Source organism: Mustelus asterias, chromosome 1, assembly GCF_964213995.1.
Source record: "Mustelus asterias chromosome 1, sMusAst1.hap1.1, whole genome shotgun sequence".
NCBI lineage: Eukaryota > Metazoa > Chordata > Chondrichthyes > Carcharhiniformes > Triakidae > Mustelus > Mustelus asterias.
This window is the reverse complement of record NC_135801.1, coordinates 168,798,701-168,826,137: the sequence shown is the minus strand read 5'-3', so window position 1 is coordinate 168,826,137 and position 27,437 is coordinate 168,798,701. Positions and strand designations below refer to the sequence as shown.

The 27,437-nt window shown below is 46.8% G+C and overlaps 1 protein-coding gene across 1 annotated transcript in view; it reads right to left on the bottom strand.

Moving 5' to 3' along the window:
• Positions 1-5,063: 5,063 nt before the first annotated feature.
• loxhd1a (lipoxygenase homology PLAT domains 1a) overlaps positions 5,064-27,437 on the bottom strand; it is a 160,387-nt gene continuing 138,013 nt past the window's right edge. The window contains exons 35-41 of the mRNA XM_078198217.1: positions 25,021-25,138; positions 18,968-19,145; positions 16,054-16,239; positions 11,887-12,057; positions 9,287-9,425; positions 6,977-7,138; positions 5,064-5,544 (exon numbers count right to left, since the gene is read on the bottom strand). Coding sequence (XP_078054343.1) covers positions 5,064-5,544; positions 6,977-7,138; positions 9,287-9,425; positions 11,887-12,057; positions 16,054-16,239; positions 18,968-19,145; positions 25,021-25,138 — 1,435 coding nt within the window. The remainder of the gene's footprint in view (positions 5,545-6,976; positions 7,139-9,286; positions 9,426-11,886; positions 12,058-16,053; positions 16,240-18,967; positions 19,146-25,020; positions 25,139-27,437) is intronic.

Below are 27,437 nucleotides of genomic sequence, written 5' to 3'. Positions count from 1 at the left end.
ACTAAAATGGCAGAATGTACCTAGTCTGGGTCAAGAAATCTTCATGGATCATATTAACCTTTTTGTCCAATGATTTCTTGTGTTAGAAATGATAGTCTACATCAGAGCTTCCAATACGATCCAATTTTAACATTTGAAAATTAACATTACTCCAGAAGTCAAGCAAAGCAACAGCAATAAAGCAGCATTCGGTATATAATTATTAAATTTTCATTTTATTGGTCAGCATATACTAGATCATATAAATATGAAAATCTGTGCTTTGTAAAAATATTATTTTGTGTACTCACCTGTCTACCATTTCATCTGAGTCACTCCAGCCCATAGCCAAGAAGCATTGAAAATGAAGGTATTAGAGTCTAGGTCGTTTTATTTTTAATTTGTTCATGGGATGTGGGTGGTGCTGGCTGGACCAACATTTATTGCCCATTCCTGAGGGGGCATTTAACCACAATCCTTTAGTTCTGGAGTCACATGTAGGCCAGACCTGGTAAGAAGGCAGATTTCCTTCCCCAAAGGAGATTTGTGAACTAGATGGGTTTTTCCGACAGTCGGCAATGGTTTCATGGTCATCAGTAAATTCTTAATTCCACATTTTCATTGAATTCAAACTCCACCATCTATCATGGTAGGATTCGAACCTGGGTCCCCAAAGCATCACCTTGGGTCTCTGGATTACTCTCTGGTGACGATACCACTATGCCACATGCCACTGTGTGATGAGGTTGGTTATCATGAGCACGATAGCCAATGATTTCTTGATGTAGGAAGAAAGTGAGGATGAACAGAAATTTTGATTTCAGCCTCCACATAAGGAGGGGAGGAAAAAAAACAAATCTAAAGGAAAGCAGCAATATGAGCAAACAACAGAAAATTCTTAAAAAAATACAACTCAAAGTTGTCTTTATTTTGGAATATCAAAGGTAAGACATTTTTTTGCTTCCTTGCAACCTGCACAATAACATTCTGCCTCCTACTGCGCCAATCCAGATCGAGTGTGAGTCTGCAGCATTAATCTGGGGATGCTGTATGAGGAACTAGGGTTGTGACAGACTTTATGAGTGAATAAATAATGGGTGGTCAGTACTAAACCAAACCTAGCCTAAGATGATTGAAATGCTTTGCTGTTTAGCTGTTATTCATTAGAGGTGCAGTCCATTCAATTCTTTTCCTTATGTCCTCCCTAACCTTCCCTCCTGTTGTCACATGGCTTGGTGCAGCTCTGTGGCTTTACTCTAGGTCTGTGTGGTCGATGTGGCATGTTTGCACCTTTGGTTTGACGTGCTGTATGGGTGGAGCGCAGAGGAAAATCGAACTACAAACCTGCGGAAAACCCCCCGGAGATTCCCGATGTTTCAATTGATGAACAACAAATTGGTGCAGCTTCACTCAGGAACCATGGACGACACGGTAGCACAGCGGTTAGCGCTGCTGCCCCCCCCAGCGCCAGGGACCCGGGTTCGATTCCCAGCTTGGGTCACTGTCTGTGTGGAATTTGCACATTCTCCCCGTGTCTTTCGGATGCTCCAATTTCCACCCACAGTCCAAAGATGTGTGGATTAGGTGGATTGGCCATGCCAAATTGCCCCTTAGTGTCAGGGGGACTAGCAGGGTAAATGCATGGGGTTATGGAGATAGGGCCTGGGTGGGGTTGTGGTTGGTGCAAACTCGATGGGCTGAATGGTCTCCTTCTGCACTGTAGGATTCAATGATTCTAACTTGGGATCCTCCTTCCCATTTGATTTTCCTCTCTTCCCAGTCAATGCGCTGGTAGCAATGAAGGAAACCCCCGTGTGTTGATGCGACTGTTCCGTGGTTGCTCTTATTATTTATTTTTCACCGGTGGAACTTGCTCTCTAATGGATGACACGGTTTCACTTTTCCCTTTCAGTTGTATTTTCAAATCCAGCCAAGTGTCGTGTCGAGGTGCCAACCCGACAATATTTACTGACTCCCTTTGGTTTCTGAGCCAATCCTTCTGCATTGTTTGTGAACTAATTGCAGACAAACGGTTCAGTAGTAAAGACACTGCCCACATCTCGTCACTCTGACATCAGAAACATTGTATTGGACCCCGGACTCACATGACTTGTGACAAGTTTTGATTGGCATTCTGCCCATCTCGCCCCCTAGTTGCAACACAAAACATTGATTGGCAAAGTTACAATACATAACCAGCACTTACAGATAAATCTTAGAAAATACCGGCATTCTCTTTCTTTTTGTAGCTTCCCTTATTTCCTCAGAGGCACATTGTGGATAGAAATGGACAACCTAGTTTTCTCTTTGGTTTCCTCCCTCCCCTTCATGTTGAGAGACAGTGAGCAGGGGCTCAGCACCACCACACTGCCCCCACCCCCCCACCATCTCCTCCCCCCACCTCCGCCCAGCAACATGAGTGCCAAAGGAAACCAGTGTTGCTGAATGAAATGTTGGCTTCACTTCCCCGGTTTGTGTCGAAGACCTGGATTTTCCAGAGGGATCTATAAATGGCGAGCAGGATCCGATTCTGGGATTCCTATCCCCATTCCCATTGATATTCATTGGCGTGGTCAGGGTGTGGGATAGTCAGCCCACATTCAGTGCTCCCACCTTCCTGGCTCCATTGCATTGCAGGGGTGAACAGCTTGAGGCCTGCTCTCCGCCCCGCCACTGCCCGCATATTGTGATGGAGCTGGGTCTGTTTGGTCAGCAGAGGTGGTTCAGGGCACCTCAGAGGAGTTGTGAACCTCGGGGGAGCTCCAATCTTGAGTGGGGAACCAAAATAAAAAAACAGCCACGGGCACCTGGAATTTGAATGGTGGGCCATCTGGTGTAGTTTAGGAAAAAAATCTAAACCATCTGTTATTTAGTTTCAGAAGGCACCAATGTCTGGAGCTGTAATGGTTTGTTTTGATAATTATTATTATGAGTCTATTGTGCATGCTTGGCAGAGTTTCAAAACCTATGAAGCACTTAGCACAGCAAAAGATTATGTGCACAATTTGATTGACATTTCCAAGAGGTTATTAAAGAGCATTAAAGGATCTGTCTTTGATGTGGTTCCTGAATAGATGTTTGTTTGTTGTTACAATGGAATGGCCACATGAGGGGATTATTTTCAATGAGTCTGTAGTTTTTTTCCTGTATCCACAGTTGTGTGTTTGAGTGACAGCTCCATCAGATTATAAGAAGTTTAATTTATTTTCACATCCATTTTGAAGACTTTCCAATGCTGTCACACGGCTCTTGTGCTCTGTCCATAGTGGATTCTGGCAGGGTAGCAATAGAGGATACGTGGGGATATGAGGAGATATGGTGGATTTGAGGACACATGGAAAGAGCATGGGGATATGTAGGAGTTTGGAGAGGGCATGTAGGGTCATGGGGATTTGAAGAGTCATGGAGCATTTGAGGGAGCATGGAAAGAATATGAGTGCTATGAGGAAGCATGGGGATATGAGGGGTAATGAAGGAGCACGGGGGGTTGGGGGGGAAGGACCAGGCAGTCATGATTACAACTGAGCTAATGGCCCAGTAAACAGAGGAGTTTAAAGTTTATTTACTAGTGTCACAAATAGGCTTACATTAACATTGCAATGAAGTTACTGTGAAAATCCCCTAGTTGCCACACTCTGGCGCCTGTTCAGGTACACTGAGGGAGAATTTAGCATGGCCAATGCACCTAACCAGCATGTTTTTCAGACTGTGGGAGGAAACCGGAGCACCCGGAGGAAACCCACACAGACACGGGGAGAACGTGCAGACTCCACATAGACAGTGACCCGAGCCGGGAATCGAACCTGGGTCCCTGTCGCATTGAGGCAACAGTGCTAACCAAAGTGTCACCATGAGGATCTTCAGCCTACCAGCCTCACTATATGCCCACCTTCTTTGTCTCCTCAAACCAGGCTCTGGAGGTGTTTGGCCTGACTCCATCTCACTCCCAGCCTCCCTGGAACAAAAACATGGCAGGCGGAGGCTTTCTTAACAGAGACAGGTTTGCGAAGTGGGGAACTTTCCCAAATCGTTCCCAAATCATTTCTGAATGATCAGAACTTGGCTATGTCAAAAAAAAATCATTTTTAAAATCCCCACCGGTCAGTCAACCCATGGAAATTGGCCACACTTGAGTTTGACTCAGTCTAGAACAAAGGTTTCCAAATTGGATGCTGAAACCGTGCAAAATGGCGGACTGCAAATCACTGATGGATAAAACCAATGTAGGGGAGATAAGCTCCCTCACCAGCTGCTAACTTCAAAGCCTGAAGGCACAACGGAGGGTGAGAGAGCAGCACTGAGATGTCGCTGCTCTCACTCAAGAGGATTGCCTGGTCATGTAGAAACACTTATGTGTCTGGTAAGGTCAAGATCATTGAACTGTTTCATACAGGAATTAAGGAACCCATATCCCCTCCATAGGAGGTCTTGTGGTGCAGTGGCTGCATCTCTGCCTCTGAGCCAGAAGTTCCGGGTTCAAGTCCCACCCCAGGACTTGATGGTCAAGGAAGGTGTGTTTATAACGTGGTCAAACGGATTGAGTGTCAGCCTGCAAATCCTTCCAAACACGTCAATGACAGGTAGTAAGAGTGGGAGAGACTCCAGGTCAGCCACACTTGACGTGGAGTGTTGCCCCTCAAACCAGAAGCCTCTGACAACAGATTAGTGACCAGTTCCGGGAATAACTAGCAATGAAAACAGACAAAAGTCTGCCTTAGTGCACCACTAGGTGCGGGCAGAGAATTGGAAATACTCCCCATACCCACCCATCTCAACCTAAATAACTGAGCATTGGTCACCAGTGTGCTTCATGTTATTATGTGCACACTATGAGCTTTCCATATTTGAGTTGCAGTTGCGATTTCATAGCTCGTCCCCACTTGAGCAGGAGCAGGACACTGGGCACGAGTGAGTTTGGGCTCAGCTCTGATGCCCACTGGATGGTCAGCTGGCACTCTGTCAAAGGTCATGTGTGAAAAGGTACCATGAGGGTCAGGTGTGGGTAGCATGTCACACGAGGATCAGTATCTTTGGAGGAGGGGAGGAGAAAAGCATTGCAAAGAGGGGAATGCTCTTGACACGAGTTAATATTTTGGATACAGTTCTCTGAATATCTGCCCATCTCCCTTCTTCCTGTCCAGCCACTTGCCACAGGGGAAGATGGTGGTCACTCCGGTGGCTGTGTTGGTAATCTCGACGCGCTCCAGCATCCAGCCAGCATTTGCATTGCTGTTGTCATGTTCAATTTTCACCTTGTTCAACTCTCCCAGATCCAGCATCTCGATGATGAACCGGTCGGTGTTGCCTCGTTCAAACAGGTTCCGGAGTTTGTGCTTCAAACCGCGGCTGCCGGAGTCACCGTTAGTTCCATAAATGGTGATGGATACATTGGCGTCGGTTCCTGCACATTTTACATCTCCAGTAACAACAATGATCTCGTATTTAACAGGCACTAAACTGCGCACTTTGCTGGCAAAGCTCTCCACGACCTTTGTACACTCAAAGGCCTTGAACTCATCCCTTTTCTGGCTCAGTTTTATTTTAGCGTTACATTGGAACACGTACCTGCAAAATAAAAAGCACGCAACGTTTAAGTTTATTTATTAGTGTCACGAGTAGGCTTACATTAACACCGCAATTAAGTTACTGTGAAAATCCCCTTGTCGCCACACTCCAGCGCCTGTCCGGGTACACTGAGGGAGAATTTAGCATGGCCAATGCACCTAACCAGGTGGAAACCCACGTAGGCATGGGGGGAACGTGCAGATTCCGCACAGGCAGTGACCCAAGCCGGGAATCGAACCTGGGTCCCTGGCGCTGTGAGGCAGCTGCGCTACCCACTGTGCCGCCCATGCATGGTTTCACAATGATCCAGGGCTGGCGTCATCTTAACACAGGAGCTTCTCTCAAAAAAACAGTCAATGACGGTCGAAAGGCCTTTACAATGGAGAAATTGATTCTGGTTTTTAATGACGGTGTTTCACCATCGGGATCTCTTTCTAACAATAAAAAAACTAACTGCACTCTTCAAACCTCCTGCTGAAATATCGGCCGCCTGAACCCTTCTGGAAAAGGAGTCTCCACATCTGATCCCCTTTATGGATGGACACCTGGAATTTCCAAGGCAGTTTTCCCAACTTTCTGCCTTAACTTTGGCAGACATCCTGGAAAAGTGGCGGCCAAGGAAAGTGGAATGGGTCTTCAAGGACTCGTTTCAATCTTGCATTTAAGCTTTTAAATTGAGAATTGCAGCATAGACACTCCTTTAGGGAGAACTTTCAACCTCTAGATGCTTTGGAAACAATCTGCTGTGGTCAGTTTGTGCTTGGTTTGAGACTCGACAACTCAATTTCACTTTGGATCATTACAGGAAGTAGCTGAAGAAGGGAAAGGTTTAATGAAAAGGGTTAATGAATTTTGTACCTAGAATCTGTGCAAGGTCATTGGAGGCCTTACCTGTTTGTGCAGGCTTGTGTGCTAGCTAAACATAGCTAAACAGCTGCAGATGTTAAAGCGCGATAACGGCTGTTTGAAAGGAGGAATTCTGCTGGGACAGCCGCGACCGCACAAGTTACTTAAAGGGAGAAACTGCCGAAGCCGCCGGGAGAACTGCGGGTCGTGATTGAAGCCGGGAACTGCGGGTCGTGGCTGGAGCCGGAAGAACTGCGGGTCGTGACGGGAACCGGGGACTGCGTCGTGACTGGGACTGGGAACCATGATGTATAAATACCCACACTTATTTGTATTCAAAGAGAAGTCTGGCAGACCGCTTTTAGGAACCTGCTTCTCCCAAAAGCTTTTGAAAATAAGGCCACTGTATTTTGACTCACTAACAATCTCAATATTATTTTACCTACAACAGTAGCAGTGAGTCATGTCTGACCCAGTGCATCTAGTCTCTAGAACTGCCCAGGCAGAACTGCTATGGAAGTGAAATCCCTCTACAGTGATCATCATTTAGCTTTGATGTCCTACTCCACAATTAGATAATACTTACTTGTTACCAAGCTCCTTTTCTGTAACAATGATCTCCTTAACATGCCATTCCACAGCGTTCTTGGAGGTAAATTTCCTTCCATCTCGCGGGCTGTGACCGACACAGATTGTCGCTATATCACCCACGTTCTTTGAAGAAAATTCAAATTTGTCCCTCGCTCCTCTAAACATAAAGGAAATGCATCTGCTTAATACATTCAACCAAGTCTTCCATTGGAAAAGAGCCAGAGTTACCATTCGAGTCGCTTTTTCTATTTTGTTCATACTCAGCTCTATAAAGCGATTTGCAAAAGAAGCAAATGTGTTGTGAGAAAAAAACTTCTTCACTCTGCGAGTGGTTCTGGTCTGGAATGCACTGCCAGGGGGTGAAGTGAAGACAGGTTCAATTGAGGCACTCAAGAGGGCATTAAATGGTTATTTGAATGGAAAGAATGTGCAAGAGCACTGGGAAAAGGCAGGGGAATGATACTAAATCACAATGCTCATTTGGTTAGCTGGCACAGACAGAATGGGCTGAATGGCCTGCTTCTGCACAGGTAACACTTCTGTCATATCTCACTCTTATTCTTCTCCATGTAACCTCATTTACTGTTTGGTCTCCAATTCTAACATGTTTTCCCAAGACTTTGACACTAAAGCATTTCTTAAATCTCCCTGTTCCCGCACCTCTACAATTAATAACCTATTAAAGTTCCAGCCTTTAGTCATTTAAAAGTTAGCTTCTAAATTTGTCTTCTCCTTTCTCCTATCCTTTTTTCAGCCCTGGTTGTTTCCCACGCTGTGGGCTACACACAATATTTTTCCTAAAGAAAACCTCGTTGTAATTATTATTGCCTTTAGGTATCAAAGAACAAAGAACAAAGAACAAAGAACAATACAGCACAGGAACAGGCCCTTCGGCCCTCCAAGCCCGCGCCGCTCCCCGGTCCAGGATTGAATCCTGAATCCAGGATCCCCGCCCAATTTTCCAGCCTATCTACATACCAATATCCTATCCACCGAGCTGTCCCTCACAGCTACGATGCTTTGTTCATTACAACCTATTAACTCACCCCCACCCCCCCATTCCAGACCATGTGATCTCCAGGGAGAGGCGAAAACCCAGAGTGAAAAACCCCAGGGCCAATATGGGGAAAAAAAATCTGGGAAATTCCTCTCCAACCCCCTGAGGCGATCGAAACGAGTCCAGGAGATCACTCTGGCCCCGATCGGAAAATGCTTCCCAACCCTAGTCATTTCCACTTCCACGAACACCATATGAATTCCCTGCCCCCGAGACAGGTTCCCAACTATCCGCAGTCTCGCTCTGTACTGGCACCAGCAAGATGATCATAGAATGAAGCCTTGAAACGAGAAACAAGGAACAATTAGCCCGCGCCGCTCCCTGGTCCAAACTAGACCACTCTTTTGTATCCCTCCATTCCCACTCCGTTCATATAGCTGTTTAGATAAGTCTTAAACGTTCCCAGTGTGTCCGCCTCCACCACCTTGCCCGGCAACACATTCCAGGCCCCCACGACCCTCTGTGTGAAATATGTCCTTCTGATATCTGTGTTAAACCTCCCCCACTTCACCTTGAACCTATGACCCCTCGTGAACGTCACCACCGACCCGGGGAAAAGCTTCCCACCGTTCACCCTATCTATGCCTTTCATAATTTTATACACCTCTATTAAGTCTCCCCTCATCCTCCGTCTTTCCAAGGAGAACAACCCCAGTTTCCCCAATCTCTCCTCATAACCAAGCCCCTCCATACCAGGCAACATCCTGGTAAACCTCCTCTGTACTCTCTCCAAAGCCTCCACGTCCTTCTGGTAGTGTGGCGACCAGAACTGGACGCAGTATTCCAAATGCGGCCGAACCAACGTTCTATACATCTGCAACATCAGACCCCAACTCTTATACTCTATGCCCCGTCCTATAAAGGCAAGCATGCCATATGCCTTCTTCACCATCTTCTCCACCTGTGACGTCACCTTCAAAGATCTGTGGACTTGCACACCCAGGTCCCTCTGCGTCTCTACATCCTTTATGGTTCTTCCATTTATCGTGTAGCTCCTCCCTACATTATTCCCACCAAAATGCATCACTTCGCATTTATCAGGATTGAACTCCATCTGCCATTTCCTTGCCCAAATTTCCAGCCTATCTATATCCTTCTGTAGCCTCTGACAATGTTCCTCACTATCTGCAAGTCCTGCCAGTTTTGTGTCGTCCGCAAACTTACTGATCACCCCAGTTACTCCTTCTTCCAGATCATTTATATAAATCACAAACAGCAGAGGTCCCAATACAGTATCGATAAATTTACCTCAGGAACCTCTTCTTCTTAGAGGAGTTTTCCAATACAAACTCTTTGGATTTTCCTTTCTTCCCTTCAAACATAACCCAGACATTTTCCTTTGTCTCTGCATCATCCCTGTCACCGGTCACTGTGAGGATTTCATAGCCTGTGAATGGGAAGGAGAAAATTATCTGATGCTAATGTTCAGTAAATAACAGAGCATCCCTCTCAGCAGCCAGCCAGCCCATGAGTACTCCAAGTCTTCACTTGCTTTCATTTTTTTTTATTAATTCATGGGACATGGGCATCGCTGGCTGGCCAGCATTTATTGCCCATCCCTAGTTGACCTTGAAGAGCAGTTGAGAGTCAACCGCATTGCTGTGGCCCTGGAGTCACATGTAGGCCAGACCAGGTAAGGATGGCAGATTTCCTTCCCTAGAGGACATCAGTGAACCAGGTATGTTTTTCTGACAATGGTTTCATGGCCATCAGTAGATTCTTAATTCCAGATTTTTTTATTGAAGTCAAACTCCACCATCTGCCGTGGCGGGATTCGTACTCGGGTCCCCAGAACATTAGCTGAGTTTCTGCATTAATAGTCTAGCGATAATGCCACTAGGCCATCGCCTCCCCTATTAGCTGTGAGGCAGTTCTGCTGTGCTAGAAGGTTACAGGAGATTTTCTTGTGTTTTCAATTTGAATGGAAACTCTATTAGTGGTGTAATCAATAGTTTGACACCTCCATACAAACTCCAGTTTGGAACTGACAGGACAATGCAATAGGAGCACATCAAACTCTTTCTCCAGTCCAATGGCTGCAGAATGATTTGCTACAAAATATTAGATTGTGCAGAAAGGGATAATTTTCCATTCAATCCCTTTCAATAGAATTCTGAGGAATCGAGCTATTTGACATGACATTGATTTCCAGTGAATCAGTGCAAGGGCTGATCCACTCCTTACAGGAGTAAGTGTAGACCACAGGGTGAGTGTCCCTTCACTCTGAAATGACTTTGGACATTCTCAGTTGGGTTTCTGGTGGGTGCTGGCCCATCGGACATCTTTATGATCTGTTCATTATCCTGGTTTGTGCTAGTTCTTTTTCGTCTTTCCCCAACCCTCTCTTTAAATTGTTGACTCCTTTACTGGAATAGGGTTCCGTGGGTAGCTCAGGCAAGCAGCTGTTATTCACTGAGGAACCTTGGATGGCGAGTGTCAGAAGGCCACCCGGCCTAATCCCAACTCTCCAACTATTCCCATATCCACTGCAGGATTAATTTTTTAAAAAATCATTCCGTCTTGGCAAAGAGATAATTGCCTGGTCAACTCCTCCTTAATATCAACAATATATCAGGCATTTTGATGCTAATGAATGGGCTCGATGGTTCAATGAAATCTGACTTCATAGGGTCACTAGTTTACTTAAGAACACAGGGCTTTTGTTCATGGTCCCACCTGAAATCGGGTGGGATAGTCTCACCAAATGAAGGAAAATTTGTAGTGTGATCTACTCACTGCCCAAATTTATCCCCCCCCTCTGTCCCTCTTAGCAACACCCGTGCCTGCAGTCTCTCCCTGTCTGCCTTATCTAAACTGAGGCAGGGAGTGTGCGACTTCAGTCCTCGGTAGATATCTCCCTTGTCCATTCATGTTTCTGCTACTTTCTACGCCTACATGCCACCTGGAAAGCAGAAAGTAGGCCCCAGTAAGCAACAGTAATGATGCTGAGGTCCTCCACAGGATAGAAAGAGCCTCATAGTGGCCTCTAACTCATCCCTACATCACTCGCCCCACCGCACTCTTTTCCCTAGCTATGCCCCAATGACTTAACGGTGTAGGCCTCAAACCTGCAACACCATCAGTCTCTGAGCTCTCCTTGCCTCTTTAAAGGCACAGCTGTTTTTCTCAGAGCTGCACTGCCAGTCCCATTACACTGTTGTCAGTATACTTTGGGCAGCATTGGCAAGCTCCTTTCCCGTGGGAGCCTTCATCTCTAAATACCCCTGACCCAGTAAACTGGGGCCGGGAATTGCCCCAGTGTTGGAGAGGTGGGCAGAACCTTGCCAGAACACTGCTGCTGAAGGGGGTATCTCAGTCTAAAAGAGCTAAAAGTGAGATTGATGATGGCAGTGAGACAGATTGAAACCCATTCCACCAGACAAGCCACACTTATGCCAACAACAACAGCAGCCCAGCACAGAGTGGGTTCGAGCTGGAACGTCTGGTCAGCAACTCACTATCCTGTCCTTTTATCTAACAGAAAGAGCTAGTTAGGGATTCAACAATGAAATGATGCTGGTTATAGTCCAAAGATTAGGTGGATTGGCCATGCTAAATTGCCCAGGATGTGTAGGTTAGGGGGATTAGAGGGTTAAATAGTTGGGGTAACGGAGAACAGGTGTGGGTGGGATTGCCCCTTAGTGTCAGGAGGATTATACGGGGTTACGGGAATAGGGCCTGGGTGGGATTGTTGTCAGTGCAGACTTGATGGGCCGAATGGCCTCCTACACTGTAGGGATTTTATGATTCTGTAGGCATTTTAACAAACCTTGGGACACTGTATTGCATTATTGTATTGTATCTAAAAAGCCTTTAAATAGCTGTGGGTGTGTGTAACTGTAACGTACGTGTGCGGTCTGAAAGGTCCAAGAAGTCATTATTGGCGCAGGGGAGTTCACGAGTGATCTGCCCGTCGTCCTCACTCTTGGCGAGCCAGCGGTCACAGGGGAATCGAAAGGTTTCCTCCATGGCTTCGTCCTTAACTTCAATATGGTCCAAATGCCAGCCAGCTCCCGGTCCTGCAGGGTGTGAAATGTTTCAAATTGTTACTAGGTCAAGCAGAATTGGCTGATTTCCTTTTGCCCCTCCATTCTCATCCTTGCTGCAGGTATCTGCAGAAGCTCACATCTCAATGAGGAAGACTCGGGGGTCATAAAGCTGGGGAATGGAGAACTTTGGTTCAATCGCCTGGTTCTCTCCGAAGGTCAAGGACATTAGATAATTTGTGCGAAGAAATTAGATAAATTCGAACTCTAAAGTGGGTCTGATTTAAGTAAAGGTGGAAGGCTATAAACAGGAATTATATATTGGAACACTATATAGGTTGCAAATGTTATACACATTGGGCTGGTAGCAGCCTATGGGCGCGATTTTCCAACCGCACTCGCCCCAAAACCGGAAAATCCCACCCAAAGTTAACAGACCTTTCCATGGTCCGCCCCTTGCCCGCTACGATTCCTGTGGAGGGCGGAATGGGAAAATTCGTCCCTATATCTGACATGGTTCCAACATTGTAAAGGCAAATTGTGTCTGTTGAGTCTATTCACCGTGTGAGGTGAGTTCTTAACCTCTGTTATGGACTCAAGGAAGGAAGGGAGTCAATGAGAGGAAACATGGGAAAGCAGAGGCGAGTCACCCCAGGGATCTTCATGGCTGAAAAAACACTGATAGTAGCAGTGTCTTGGGGTGTAGGTGGTGAAGGGCACAGGGTTCAGGGCTTAACAAGTATGTAAATCCAATGAGAGGCTGCTACGATAAAGGGGGAAATTTGGGTAATGTTGTGGGGTGGACCTGGTTGCAGCACCAGAAGATACAGTCAGAAGCCTTGAAGTACCCTCAGTGATTTTATTCAATGATGGAGACCAGGAGCTGGGGCGGCACGGTGGCACAGTGTTTAGCACTGCTGCCTCACAGCGCCAGGGACCTGGGTTCGATTCCCGGCTTGGGTCACTGTCTGTGCGGAGTTTGCACGTTCTCCCTGTGTCTGCGTGGGTTTCCTCCGGATGCTCCGATATCCTCCCACTGTCCTCCCGTCTGCTGGTGAGATGCATTGGCCATGCTCAATTCTCCCTCAGTGTACCCGAACAGGACCTGGAGTGTGGCGACTAGGGGATTTTCACAGTAACTTCATTGCAGCCTTAATGTAAGCCTACTTGTGACACTAATAAATAAACTTTAAAAGATGGAGACTTTAAACAGGTTAAGTCAGTAGAAACATAGAAACATAGAAAAACTACAGCACAAATAGGCCCTTCGGCACACAAGTTGTGCCGAACACATCCCTACCTTCTAGACCTACCTATAACCCTCCATCCTATTAAGCTCCATGTACTCATCCAGGAGTCTCTTAAAAGACCCTATTGAGTTCGCCTCCACCACCACTGACGGCAGCCGATTCCACTCGCCCACCACCCTCTGTGTGAAAAACTTACCCCTAACATTTCCCCTGTACCTACCCCCCAGCACCTTAAACCTGTGTCCTCTCGTAGCAGACATTTCCACCCTGGGAAAAAGCCTCTGAGAGTCCACCTGATCTATGCCTCTCAACATCTTATATACCTCTATTAGGTCTCCTCTCATCCTTCATCTCTCCAAGGAGAAAAGACCAAGCTCCCTCAGCCTATCCTCATAAGGCATGCCACTCAATCCAGGCAACATCCTTGTAAATCTCCTCTGCACCCTTTCAATCTTTTCCACATCCTTCCTATAGTGAGGCGACCAGAACTGAGCACAGTACTCCAAGTGGGGTCTGAGTAATGAGGGAGAAGTGGCTCCTCAGGAAAATTAGCAATTGCTCCCTTGGGGGAGCCCTGGCACCTCCCTCATGGCAACCGCCCGAATCAGTGGCAGCATGGGTGGGGAAACAGCCCCAGTGTGCACAGGATTACAGGTAGAAATTCAAATACATTGCCCAGAGCCGCTGGAAACTGCACAGCTTGAACACCACTGGATGTCTCTGTTACTAAAGGGTCGCTAAATGCTCAAAATGAAGAGATTCGAGTCACGTCCAATGGCTTCACTGGCCTGCGACACTGTGGTGAACCATCGTTGGTTCCCACTGGATAGTACTGAGCCAGGGTCTGGCCAGTACTACAAGGATGTATATATGTTGCTGTTGGGTTAGGGATGGGTTGTGCTACTTGTTGCTGTTGGGGTTAGGGTGGGGTTGTTACACCTTTGTATTGTAGTGTTGTGGTACATCCCAGTCGGGCCCCGCCTCCTGGGAGAGGTAGAAAGGTCCCTGCTCTGGCTGGAGCCCCTCAGTCTGGGATCGTGTATATAATTATTGGCTGCTTTGTTACAGCAAATAAAAGCCTTTATTTCTTGAGCATCAAGCCTCGTGTTTGATAATGCGCATCAGACACAGAGAGGTATTATGGGATGTATCTGTCCTGCTCCACCCAAGGCCAATGTTTGGATCTTCACTTTCCCAATGTTATTCCCAAAGGGCACCTAAGGAGAACTCAAGTTCCTCCTACCAAAAGAGAAAATGCTGGAAAATCTCAGGAGAGAAAATGAGTGCACCCTGCAGTATAAATATCTCCCACTTTCTATGTCTTTTAGCTTTGACAAAGGGCCATCTGGCCTCAAAACGTCAGCTCTTTTCTCTCCTTACAGATGCTGCCAGACCTGCTGAGATTTTCCAGCATTTTCTCTTTTGGTTTCAGATTCCTGCATCCTTAGTAATTTGCTTTTATCAAGTTCCTCCTCATAGAATAGAATCCGTACAGTACAGAAGGAGACCATTCGGCCCAGCGAGTCTGTACTGACCACAATCCCACCAGACCCTATTCCCGTCACCCCAAACATTTTACCCTGGCTAATCCCCTTGACACTAGGGTCAATTCAGCATGGCCAATCAACCTAGCCCGCACATCTTTGGACTGTGGGAGGAAACCGGAGCACCCGGAGGAAACCCACGCAGACACGGGGAGAACGTGCAAACTCTACACAGACAGTGACCCGAGGCCGGAATTGAACCTGGGTCCCTGGCGCTGTGAGGCAGCAGTGCTAACCACCGTGCCGCCATAATAATAGTATGGATAGCAATTGAACTCCCTGCCTGTCATGTGGGGAATAAGAAATTAGAAAATTCAAGGACAAATAAATTCTGTAGATTCCACGGAAGCTCAAGCCTTTGGGAGATTAGTTCTCCCATCATCACATCCACTGCTTTCTGAAGGCACCTAACACTCCTTCCGTCAAAATCCTTTCAGGAAAAATATCATCCTTTGAGTAAAGACGTTTTACTGATATCTCGCTCGGATTGACTTTTCACTGATCTAAACGTATTGAGGTAAGTTTTCAATGACTTATGCCACAGCCTGGCCTTCTACACAGGCTTAGGGGTGATCTTATAGAGGTCTATAAAATAATGAGGGGCATAAATAAGGTAGATTGTCTACATCTTTTCCCAAAGGTAGGGTAGTCTGAAACTAGAGGGCATAGGTTTAAGGTGAGAGGTGGGGAGATACATAAGGGTCCAGAGGGGCAATTTTTTCACAGAGACTGGTGAGTGTTTGGAACAAGCTGCCAGAGGCAGTAGTAGAGGCAGGTCCAATTTTGTGTTTTAAAAAGTATTTAGACAGTTACATGGGTAAGAATGGTATGGTGGGATATGGGGCCAAGCGTGGGCAATTGGCTGTAGCTTAGTGGTTAAAAAAAGAGGCAGCATGGACAAGTTGGGCGGAAGGGCCTCTTTCCATGCTGTAAACCTCAATGACTCTATGACTATGACAGTAGGGCATTTCTCAGAAAATTACACAAGCATAGCCTTCTACTTTCCCATCCAATCGTCAGGGTAAGTGCACCATGATTTTATAATAATTTGTCAGACTCACTGAGGCCTTTTTGTCAGTACAAGGCCTCGAAAAGTCTGACCAACAGTTTGTTCCCACCTTCCTGACATTGACAGTAAAAAGAAAGCCAAATTAGTGAAGAAAGGAAGGAGGAAAATCAATAAGAAGTAAACTGATTGACAGATGCTTTTTCATGCACCCAGAGCATTAACCTACCCTTGTTGTCGTGCCATATCCGGACTTTAGACAGGTCTCCCAGGCTCAACATATCCGTGAACTTGAAAATGTCTGCGCATTTCCGTTCAAACTTGTTGGAATTGTTAGACTGCTTCAATGCCAGGGTGCCAGTGTCACCATGTTCTCCGAAGATGATGAGGAATACGTTGGCATCAGTTCCTGCCCCTGGGTTCAACAGACAGAAAGGTAAAAAATAAGGTAAAGTTTATTTATTAGTCACAAGTAAGGCTTCCATTAACACTGCAATGAAGTTACTGTGAAATTCCTCGAGTCACCACACTCCGGCGCCTGTTCGGGTCAATGTACCCAACCAGCACGTCTTTCAGAATGTGGGAGGAAACCGGAGGAAACCCACGCAGACACGGGGAGAACGTGCAGACTCCACACAGACAGTGACCCAAGCCGGGAATCGAACCCGGTTCCCTGGCGCTGTGAAGCAGCAGTGCTAACCACTAAATACACCCTGCGCCAATCAACTGAATACATACAAGGACACCTCCTTGCTGTGGGATGGAGACTTGCGTGACGCAGATTTAAAGTAAGTGGTAAAAGAAGCAAAAGTGACATGAGGGAAAACTTTCTCACGCAGCGAGTGGTTAGGGTTTGGAATGCACTGTCTTGGAGTGCGGCGGAGGCAGGCTCGACTGAGGCACTCTGAAAGGAATTAGACTGTTATCTGAAAAGGAAGAATGTGCAGGGTTATGTCACAAAGGGCCAAGAAGGGCACTGGGTGAATACTTCATTCGACATGATGGGCTGAATGGCTTTCTCCACTGCGACAACTCTGTGACTTTCACAACTGAGGTATAACCTTAAACATCTATTTGTTGGCTTACAGACAATGTATTTACAGTTGCTACATCATACATTTATAAACCGATGAAATAGATATAAAAATCCACCTTTGCATGAGGCCATTCTGCACATAAGGATTCCAGTCCTATCATCCCAATTAAGTGCAACATAACTGAGCAGGCAATACTGCAGGTTTCTCAGTTCCTCCTGTGGCCTAGTGGTATAGGTCACTAAACAGGTAAACCACAAACCCAAAGCAGTGCTCTGGGGTTGCATGTTCAAATCTCACCACAGTAAATGGTCAAATTTGAATTCTGAAATAAACCTCTTCAGTTCCTCTCACTTATGCCACAGCCTGGCCTTCTACACAGTGGGAGATTTATCAGAAAATTGCACGTGCAAAACCTCCTACTTTCCCATCCAAGAGTTAGTGTGGCACAGTGGTGAGCACTGCTGCCTCACAGCGCAGGGACCTGGGTTCGATTCCCGGCTTGGGTCACTCTGTGTGGAGTTTGCGCATTCTCCCCGTGTCTGCGTGGGTTTCCTCCAAAGATGTGCGGGTTAGGTGTATTGGCCATGCTAAATCGCCCCTTAGTATGTCCCAGGATGCGCAAGTTAGAGGAGTTAGCGGGGTAAATATGCGGGGTTGTGGGGATAGGGCCTGGGTGGGATAGTTGTTGGTGCAGACTCGATGGGCCAAATGGCCTCCTTCTGCACTGTAGGGATTCTATGATTAATAAGAATGCACCATGAGTGGAGGCAATGCAGATTCATCTTATTAATTCGATGGATTACTCAAGTCAGCAATCTTGAGCGGAAATTTCTCGTCCCGCCCGCCATGGGAATTGTAGTGGGCGGGGCACAGACCATGCAAAGGGCTGCTGATTTTCCAGTCTTGGGGTGTGCATGGCTGGAAAATCCCGCCCTATGTGTGGGAATGTCCTGGGCAGTGACCGAAAAGGGGTTGGGTGGAGATGACTTTTAAAGGTCATTGTAGAAATGTAATGGGCACAAGCTTGCTTAATACACACAAATGAATGTTCTGCACCTGCTTCAGGAGCCAGATACCATTTTCCACAGCTCCAGCATCCTGCTGATCCGCTCCACACAAGGAACACCATTCACAGGGCTGGAAACAGTTGGGAAGGCACCAGTTCCAGAATTATTGAATGGAATAATCGGATTCTCAGGTAAATCACTGGCTTTGTGCTGTGCTCTCCGTGACATTAACCTTTCCAACAGAGTGTTTGGGAGAGAGAGAGTACATGTGTGTGTGCCTGTGTGTGCCTGAGTGTGCCTGTGTGTGCCTGTGTGTGTGTGTGTGAGTGTGCTTGTGTGTGTGTGTGTGAGTGCTTGTGTGTGCATGTGTACGGGTGTGTGTGCGTGCGTGAGAGTTTGTGTGTGTGTGCACTTGTGTGTGTGCATGTACATGTGTGTATACGTGTGTGTACGTTTCTGTGTGTGTACGTGTGTGTACATGTGTTGTGTGTGTGTGCACATGTGTGTGTGTGTGTGTCTGTGTGTGTACATGTATGTGCACATGTGTGTTTGTGTACGTGTCTGTGTGTGTGTCTGTGTGTGTGAACGTGTGTGTCTGTGTGTGTGTGTACGTGTGTGTACATGTCTGTGTGTGTGTGTGCACATGTGTGTGTGTGTGTGTGTGACTGTGTGTGTATACATGTGTGTGTGTCAGCAGCAGGACGCAGGAGGTTGGAGACCAGCTGGAAGGAGCCTTGTGGTGATGATATCCCACTAAGATGGGGGAAGTGTGAGAGGAAACCTCGACATTCTATTGACTGCAATCTTACAGCTCGCCAATGTGGAATTTGCACTCAGAGGGCGGAATTCTACCGGCATGTCTGCCCGAGGCCAACGGAGAATGCCGTTCTCCGAGCCTCGGTCACCCCCGGAATCGGGATGGGTGTGCGGGCAAAATTCCAGCCTCATCTCTTAAGTTGAACTTTGTCTTATACAGATATCCAGGAGTGGGTTACAGGCTGGTGTACAATGGCTTCTTACACCCTATGATGACATTGAGTTGCCACTGCTGATTGCCAATGTTTAATGGTGAACCCCAGCAGACTGTGCTCTGACCAACCTGAAACGTCACTGGTTTTTACAGTGATGGTGTAGGTTGTTTTCTCCACCATCTCCTCATCCTCGATCACTGCTGCCAACTCACAGGTGGTTGACCTCTTGGTGCCCCGTGTCTTTGAGAGCCAGTCGTTGTAGGTAAATGTGGTCACTTCCCTGGTGGACTGGTTCAGCATGATAACCTAAAAGGGAAAGAATCCAAGCACGTGGATTGGAAAAAAACAGGGCCTGCTTTCTTCCCTCACTCATTGAAGACATTATCATCACCTAACCCTCCTCTCACCAATTCCAGATCCTCTTGATTTTGATTTGATTTGATTTATTATTGTCACATGTATTAATATTCCGTTGGAAGTATTGTTTCTTGCGCGCAAAGCATACCATTCATCGAGAAGGAAACGAGACAGTGCAGAATGTAGTGTTACAGTCATAGCTAGGTTGTAGAGAAAGATCAACTTAACGCGAGATAGGTCCATTCAAAAGTCTGACAGCAGCAGGGAAGAAGCTGTTCTTGAGTCAGTTGGTACGTGACCTCAGACTTTTATATCTTTTTCCCGACGGAAGAAGGTGGAAGAGAGAATATCCGGGGTGCGTGGGGTCCTTAGTTATGCTGGCTGCTTTGCCAAGGCAGCAGGAAGTGTAGACAGAGTCAATGGATGGGAGGTTGGTCTGCGTGATGGATTGGGCTACATTCACGACCTTTTGTAGTTCCTGGCAGTCTTCGGCAGAGCAGGAGCCATACCAAGCTGTGATACAACCAGAAAGAATGCTTTCTATGGCGCATCTGTAAAAGTTGGTGAGAGTCGTAGCTGATATGCCTAATTTTTTTAGTCTTCTGAGAAAGTAGAGGCGTTGGTGGGCTTTCTTAACTATAGTATCGGCGTGGGGGAACCAGGACAGGTTGTTGGTGATCTGGATACCTAAAAACTTGAAGCACTTGATCCTTTCTACTTCGTCCCCGTTGATGTAGACAGGGGCATGTTCTCCTTTACACTTCCTGAAGTTGATGACAAACTCCTTTGTTTTGTTGACATTGAGGGAGAGATTATTGTTGCCGCATCAGTTCACCAGATTCTCTATCTCATTCCTGTACTTTGTCTCGCCATTGTTTGAATCCGACCCACTATGGTTGTGCAATCCAATTCCCACTATTCTACTGCTCCAAGAAAGGTCAGCCAGGAATTTCAATCCTTACAAAAACTGACAAAGAAACATAGAAAATAGGAGCAGGAAGAGGCCATTCAGCCTTTCGAGCCTTCTCTGCCATTCATTATGATCATGGCTGATCATCTAACTCAATAATCTGATCCCACCATTCCCCCCGTATCCTTTGATCCCCTTCACCCCAAGTGAAAATAGATTGGGCGAATTTCTCTGGCTTCCCAACCGCGTGTTTCCTGCCAGCAGGTAGTGGCGTGTGACTTGCTAGCGGCGGGATTCCCTGGTCCTGCCACTGTCAATGGAAATTCCCGTTGACATCACCCCATGCCAGTGGGAAACCTGCAGGCGAGGGTTGCACTCCTGGCGGGACAGGAGAATCCCGCTGGCGTGAATGGCCGGAGAATTCCGGCCACAATGTTTAGGCCTCAACTGCTTTCTGTGGTAGCGATTTCCACAGGCTGACCACTCTCTGGGTGAAGAACTTTCTCCTTATCTCTGTCCTAAACGGTTTACCTTGTATCCTTAGACTGTGACCCCTGGTTCTGGACACTCTGCCGCTCTGGAATTCTCAGCTGCCTTGTTGCTACTTATTCAAATTTCTACAACTGTCACTCAAAGGCCGGAAAGTTCTGGCCTCCCCCCACCACATGGCGGGTTTACCTCACAATAGTTTGCTCACGGTGGTTTGCCATTAGCTGCCAGCAGGATCTTCTGGTCCCACCAAAGTTTATGGCATTACGTGTGGTTCGCCTGCCCTGCCACCAAGGAACCCATTTGACTGCAGCCGGACTGGAAGAACCCATCGCTGGGAAGCACCGGAAAGTCGTGCCCTTAATGTCCTTTCCTGTTTACACCTGTGTCAACACAGTCGTTACATCTCCCCAAGTGTGCCTAAGAAGTTGCTTCCAATATTTGGCAGGATTCCATTGCTGGCCACTGTAAGTTAGGATTTAAACACCATACCCATTCAGCCTACTTGGCAGAATTGTATCAGCAAAGCAGAGGAGGCTTTCGAGGTGGAGTTGTGAAATTTGCACTTCAAGTTGACCACCTGATGCCTTTGTACCTCAGAGTAATCTCGCTCGTCGTGGGATCATAATGACAAATAGGGGCAGAATGGTCATCCCACTGGGATCTTCCAATATGGAATTTGAAGAAGTCGGTGATTCACCTAACAATGATTCACCAAACAATGACGAGACAGAGTACAGGAAAGAGATAGAGAATCTGGTGAACTGGTGCGGCAACAATAATCTCTCCCTCAATGTCAACAAAACGAAGGAGATTGTCATCGACTTCAGGAAGCATAAAGGAGAACATGCCCCTGTATACATCAATGGAGACGAAGTAGAAAGGATCGAGAGCTTCAAGTTTTTAGATGTCCAGATCACCAACAACCTGTCCTGGTCCCCCCATGCCGACACTATAGTCAAGAAAGCCCACCAACGCCTCTACTTTCTCAGATGACTAAGGAAATTTGGCATGTTCGCCACGGCTCTCATCAAATTTTACAGATGCACCATAGAAAGCATTCTTTCTGGTTGTATCACAGCTTGGTATGGCTCCTAATCTGCCCAAGACTGCAAGAAACTACAAAGGGTCATGAACGAAGCCCAGTCCATCACTCAAACCAGCCTCCCATCCATTGACTCTGTCTACACTTCCTGCTGTCTTGGAAAAGCAGCCAGCATAATTAAGGACCCCATGCACCCTGGACATGCTCTCTTCCATCTTCTTCCGTCGGGAAAAAGGTACAATAAATCAGAGAAGAAATCATAGAAATCATAGAAACCCTACAGTGCAGAAGGAGGCCATTCAGCCCATCGAGTCTGCACCGACCACAATCCCACCCAGGCCCTACCCCCACATATTTTACCCGCTAATCCCTCTAACCTACACATCCCAGGACTCTAAGGGGCAATTTTTTAACCTGGCCAATCAACCTAACTCGCACATCTTTGGACTGTGGGAGGAAACCCACGCAGACACGAGGAGAATGTGCAAACTCCACACAGACAGTGACCCGAGCCGGGAATTGAACCCGGGACCCTGGAGCTGTGAAGCAGCAGTGCTAACCACTGTGCAGCAGCAGTGCTAACCACTGTGCTACCGTGCCGCCCACAATAGTCTGAGGTCATGTTCCAACTGACTCAAAAACAGCTTCTTCCCTGCTGCCATCAGACTTTTGAATGGACCTACCTCACATTAAGTTGATCTTTCTCTACACCCTAGCGATGACTGCAAAATTACATTCTGCACTCTCTCCTTTCCTTCTCTATGAATGGTATGCTCTGTCTGTATAGCGCGCAAGAAACAATACTTTTCACTGTATGTTAATACATGTGACAATAATAAATCAAATCAAATCAGATCAAAACCCGAGGGCTGTGTCTGCCAGAAAGACGCAGCGATGGAAACCATCCTGTGATGGGGATTCCTCCTCCAGTGATGATCATGCAACTGTGGCAACACTTAACTTTTGCCGACTTTTAAATTCGTCAATAGGCACCTCAATCTTGAGGAACCCTGCAGGGCCGGCCCTCAATCCCTAATTGGCCAGGGTTCCCAGAGGTGGCCTCTTAATTGCTCACCTTCAGATAGATCATGGAGGTGGACTTGACTCAGACAATATTGTGCTGGGTCTTGTATATAGCACTGAAGCCCAGGAATCTCTAAAGATGTGACATTCCATCCATTCGCCGAAACTCTACAACCTTGCCCGCCACGGAATCGGAGCGAGCGAGATTTGTGATTTTTCCAATGACAAATCTTAACTGCAATTACTTCCCATCTAACTTTGGATCATATCGGACAAAGGAAATCTCCGTTGACCTCGGGCAGGAATTTCCGTTCTTGCTCGAGCGAGGCCATAAAATCCTGCCCATTGTGTCACCATCCACATGATTGTAAACTCTACTCTCCACTGACACGCTCATTGTAAACCCTTTTCACTCCCTGTACGTTAAATGGGAAAAGTAAACATTTCTTTCAACCCAGTAACAGTAAAACCAAATCCGTCCATTTTGCCTGCAACCTGCACGTCATTGTCTTCAGTCTGAACTCCATAAACTTCACAGGGCTCCAGCACCCAGTTTATATTCCACCTTAAGTCTGTCCCAAACTACATTTCAAAAAATCTCCAGGGCATTGCCCTCTTACACTGCAAACAGTCCTTATCAAAGGTATAAAAATTAATCCTCAGCACAATCCATTTTAGGACTTTTTGTCCTCCTAAGTCTCCCTACCTTCAATTGATGCAAACTTTAGTAATTCATAGAATGCCTACAGTGCTGAAGGAGGCCATTCGGCCCATCACATCTACACCGACTCTCCAATAGAGCATCTTACTGATGCCCCCTGCCCTGTCCCCGTAACCTCACACTTACCCACTAATCCCCCTAACCTACACATCTTTGGATACTAAGGGGCAATTTAGCATGACCAATGCACCTAACCTGCACATCTTTGGGAGGAAACTGGAGCGCCTGAAGGAAGCCCACGCAGACACGGGGAAAACGTGCAGACTCTGCACAGACAGTGACCCAAGCCAGAAAACAAACCCGGGTCCCTGATGCAGTGAGGCAGCAGTACTAACCACTGTGCCACCCAGGGTCCAGGATCCATAATCTGTAACCTCATCCACACAAGGACCCATACACCTAACGTTCTTCATAGAATTCTTGACAAGATTCTTGATTTCAAATCTTTCTATGACTTTGACAATATCTATTCAATTTTTTCCAATCACAAATCTTAACTGCAATTACTTTCCATCTAACTTTGGATCATATCGGATGTTCCATCGTTTCCTCGTTTCACCATCGGAGGGTGTCATTCAATCAGTTCTCTCTCTATATTATTTTGCTATGCTTGTCTGCCTTTGAAAACTTCTTTAAAAAAAGACCTGACAGTCCGGATTAAGCTCATCAGTGAAGATCTTTGTGTTGTACTGGCCGGTGTCACTGCTCAGACACACAGAGGGGGTACAGCCCTCTTCGCAATGTTCAGGGTGCCTCAGCATTGTACCACAGTGTAATTTCAGGACAGAAGTTCTTTCTCTTCTGGAATCATTTTAGCCTCTTACTGGGATGAAGTTCAACAAGTATTGATTGTCCAGTGGTATCTTGTCCAAGTCACTATTGTTTATCTATGAGGCTTGGCAGTGACTGTCAAAAGGCTGCATGTAGTCCTTTCCCCATTTGATTTGTGTAGTCATTCACTTCCTGAGTTTGCTGTGATCAGAGGGAATACCCAGCTGAGATTTCCCAACTGAATCCAATGTGCTGGAATTGCAGTTCCCAAACTACTATCAAAACCTGGGCTTTCCTGATCGATAATGAAACCTTGAAATGTTTTGGAAAAGTTGCAGTACACTGCAAAGGTTATATTGAACATTATCCATCCATTCACTCTTGCTGCATTTCTTCGAGCTGGGCATGGTAAGACCAGACATTAACCCGTATTGTACTCAGCAAACTCAACCTTTCCATCCGCAATTCTCTGAACTGTCATCAGTCCACCTCAGAGATACCCCCTTGACCCACTCCTTCCACCAGAGTTATTCGACCAACCCCCCTCCTCTGAGGACATCAAATACAAATACACCTGGGTATCCCATAGTATCTTTGCCTCACAAAAATCCGGCAATCTGTTTTCAATTGACCTCAACAACTGGAGTTCTAGATCTTCACTACTCTTTGGGGTGAAGAGGTTCTTCCTAACATCATCCCCGAATGGCCTAACTCCAATTTTAAACCTATGCTCATTTGATGTGAATTTTCCCACCCGAGGAAATAGTATGTCTCTATATCCCCAATCAACTCCCACCATGATCCCACTTTCCCTCCCTGCTGCCTTTTCTTCAGTTCTGGATCAAACTTTTGACCCCAGCATTACCTTGTCCAGGAACCAGTCGGGACGACATCCTTTGGTGTCAGTGCGGATCCTTATTTTCCGGAGGGGAGCAATATCCGCAATCACCATGTTGAAGGTGTCCTCTTGGCCTCTCTCAAACCTGGAAAGTAAATGCACTATGGATCAATCTGAGAAGCAACAGTAATAACAGCAGGAATTAATAATCACACTGACGTGAGCTGTCAACGTTGGCCAGGAGATAATCTTTCATCTGGATGGATGGTTCCTGAGATCCAGGGCTGAACACTCCTCACCAAAATCCAGTGGGATAATGGCAGAAATGGCAGGAAAATGGAGAGATGAGGCCTACTGAGGCCTCGCTGCTCCGACCTCAATGTTATTCCTCCCTCTCCTGCTGGGATCTCGGCCGATCGTTCCTTTCTTAAAGTAAAAGTTTATTTATTTATTAGTCACAAATGGGGCTTACATTAACACTGCAATGAAGTTACAGTGAAAATCCTCTAGTCGCCACACTCCAGTACCTGTTCGGGTAAATGCACCTAACCAGTACGTCTTTCAGAATGTGGGAGGAAACCGGAGCACCCGGAGGAAACCCACACAGACACGGGGAGAACGTGCAAACTCCACACACACGGTGACCCAAGCCAGGAATTGAACCCGAGTCCCTGGTGCTGTGAGGCAGCAGTGCTAACCACTGTGCCGCCCCAACCATCATATGTACATTCTGCAGAGGAGTTGGAGAAGGCAGAGCCAGCCTCCCATCCCATTTCCTCACTGCCCCTGCTCTTGCCAATCCCTGTAAAGACATGGAGAGAGGTGGTGGTAGACTGGGCTCGCTGTACCATTGCCAACAACGTGCAGCAGAATGTGAGAGGGTGCTGAACAGAAGTCTGCTCTCCCTCAAGTTTGGCATACACTCATCCTTGGGCCCTGCTGAGGCCTATCGGGGGCGTGACCTGCCATCTTTAGAGTCCTTCTGCCTGTTGAAGTTGTATTGTCACCTTCCGTGCTCCTGCGGTTGCATCCAACTCCCTCAATCTCAGTTGCAATCTTGATGGGAGTTCACAGTACTTGGGTCTTGAACTCAGAGGGGAAAATTGCTGAGTGCTGTGCTGATGTTGATGAGGAGAGACTGGAAAGGCACCTCTCCAAGGGAAAGCCACTGGACTCAGTTGTCCAACTTCATGCTGTGCCTGCTACACCACGAGTGGTACTGGAAAGCTCCAACTACTGGGCAAGATGTAAATGTACCAGAACAGTGCCAGTGCAGACACCAAACTGACACCTAACACACAACAAAATCACAGAATCACGGATGGGGTACCCAGACGAGCACTCAGATCCTGCACGGATTAGCTGGCGGGGGTATTCACAGACATCTTCAACTTCTCTTTACAACAATCTGAGGTCCCTATCTGCTTCAAGAAGACAACTATCATCCCGGTACCGAAGAAAAACAAAGCAGCGTGCCTTAATGGCTATCGGCTGGTGGCTCTGACATCCATCATTATGAAGTGCTTCGAATGGCACAAATCAATTCCAGCCTCCCGGACCGCCTGGATCCACTACAGTTTACCTACTGCCGCAACAAGTCCACAGCAGACGCCATCTTCCTGGCCCTGCACTCAACCCTGGAACACCTAGATAACAAGGACACCTATTTATTGACTACAGCTCAGCCTTCAACACTATTATTCCCATGAAACTCATCTCCAAACTCTGTGGCCTGGGCCTCAGCAACTCCCTTTTTGACTGGATCCTGAACTTCTTAACTCACAGACCACAATCAGTAAGGATAGGCAACAACACCTCCTCCACGATCATCCTCAACACCGGTGCCCCACACGGCTGTGTTCTCAGCCCCCTTCTATACTCCTTATACATCTATGACTGTGCGACCAAATTCCCCTGCAATTCGATTTGCAAGTTTGCTGACAACACCACTGAAGTGGGTCGGATCTCAAACAATGATGAGACAGAGTACAGGAATGAGATAGAGAATCTGGTGAACTGGTGCAGCAACAATAATCTCTCCCTCAATGTCAACAAAATGAAGGAGATAGTCATCGACTTCAGGAAGCGTAAAGGAGAACATGCCCCTGTCTAAATCAACGGGGATGAAGTAGAAAGGGTCGAAAGCTTCAGGTTTTTGGGTGTCCAGATCACCAACAACCTGTCCTGGTTCCCCCATGCCAACACTATAGTTAAGAAAGCCCAGCAACGCCTCTACTTTCTCAAAAGACTAAGGAAATTTGGCATGTCAGCTACGACTCTCATCAACTTTTACAGATGCACCATAGAAAGCATTCTTTCTGGTTGTATCACAGCTTGATATGGCTCCTGCTCTGCCCAAGACAGCAAGAAACGACAAAAGGTTGTGAATGTAGTCCAATTCATCACGCAAACCAGCTTCCCATCCATTGACTTTGTCTACACTT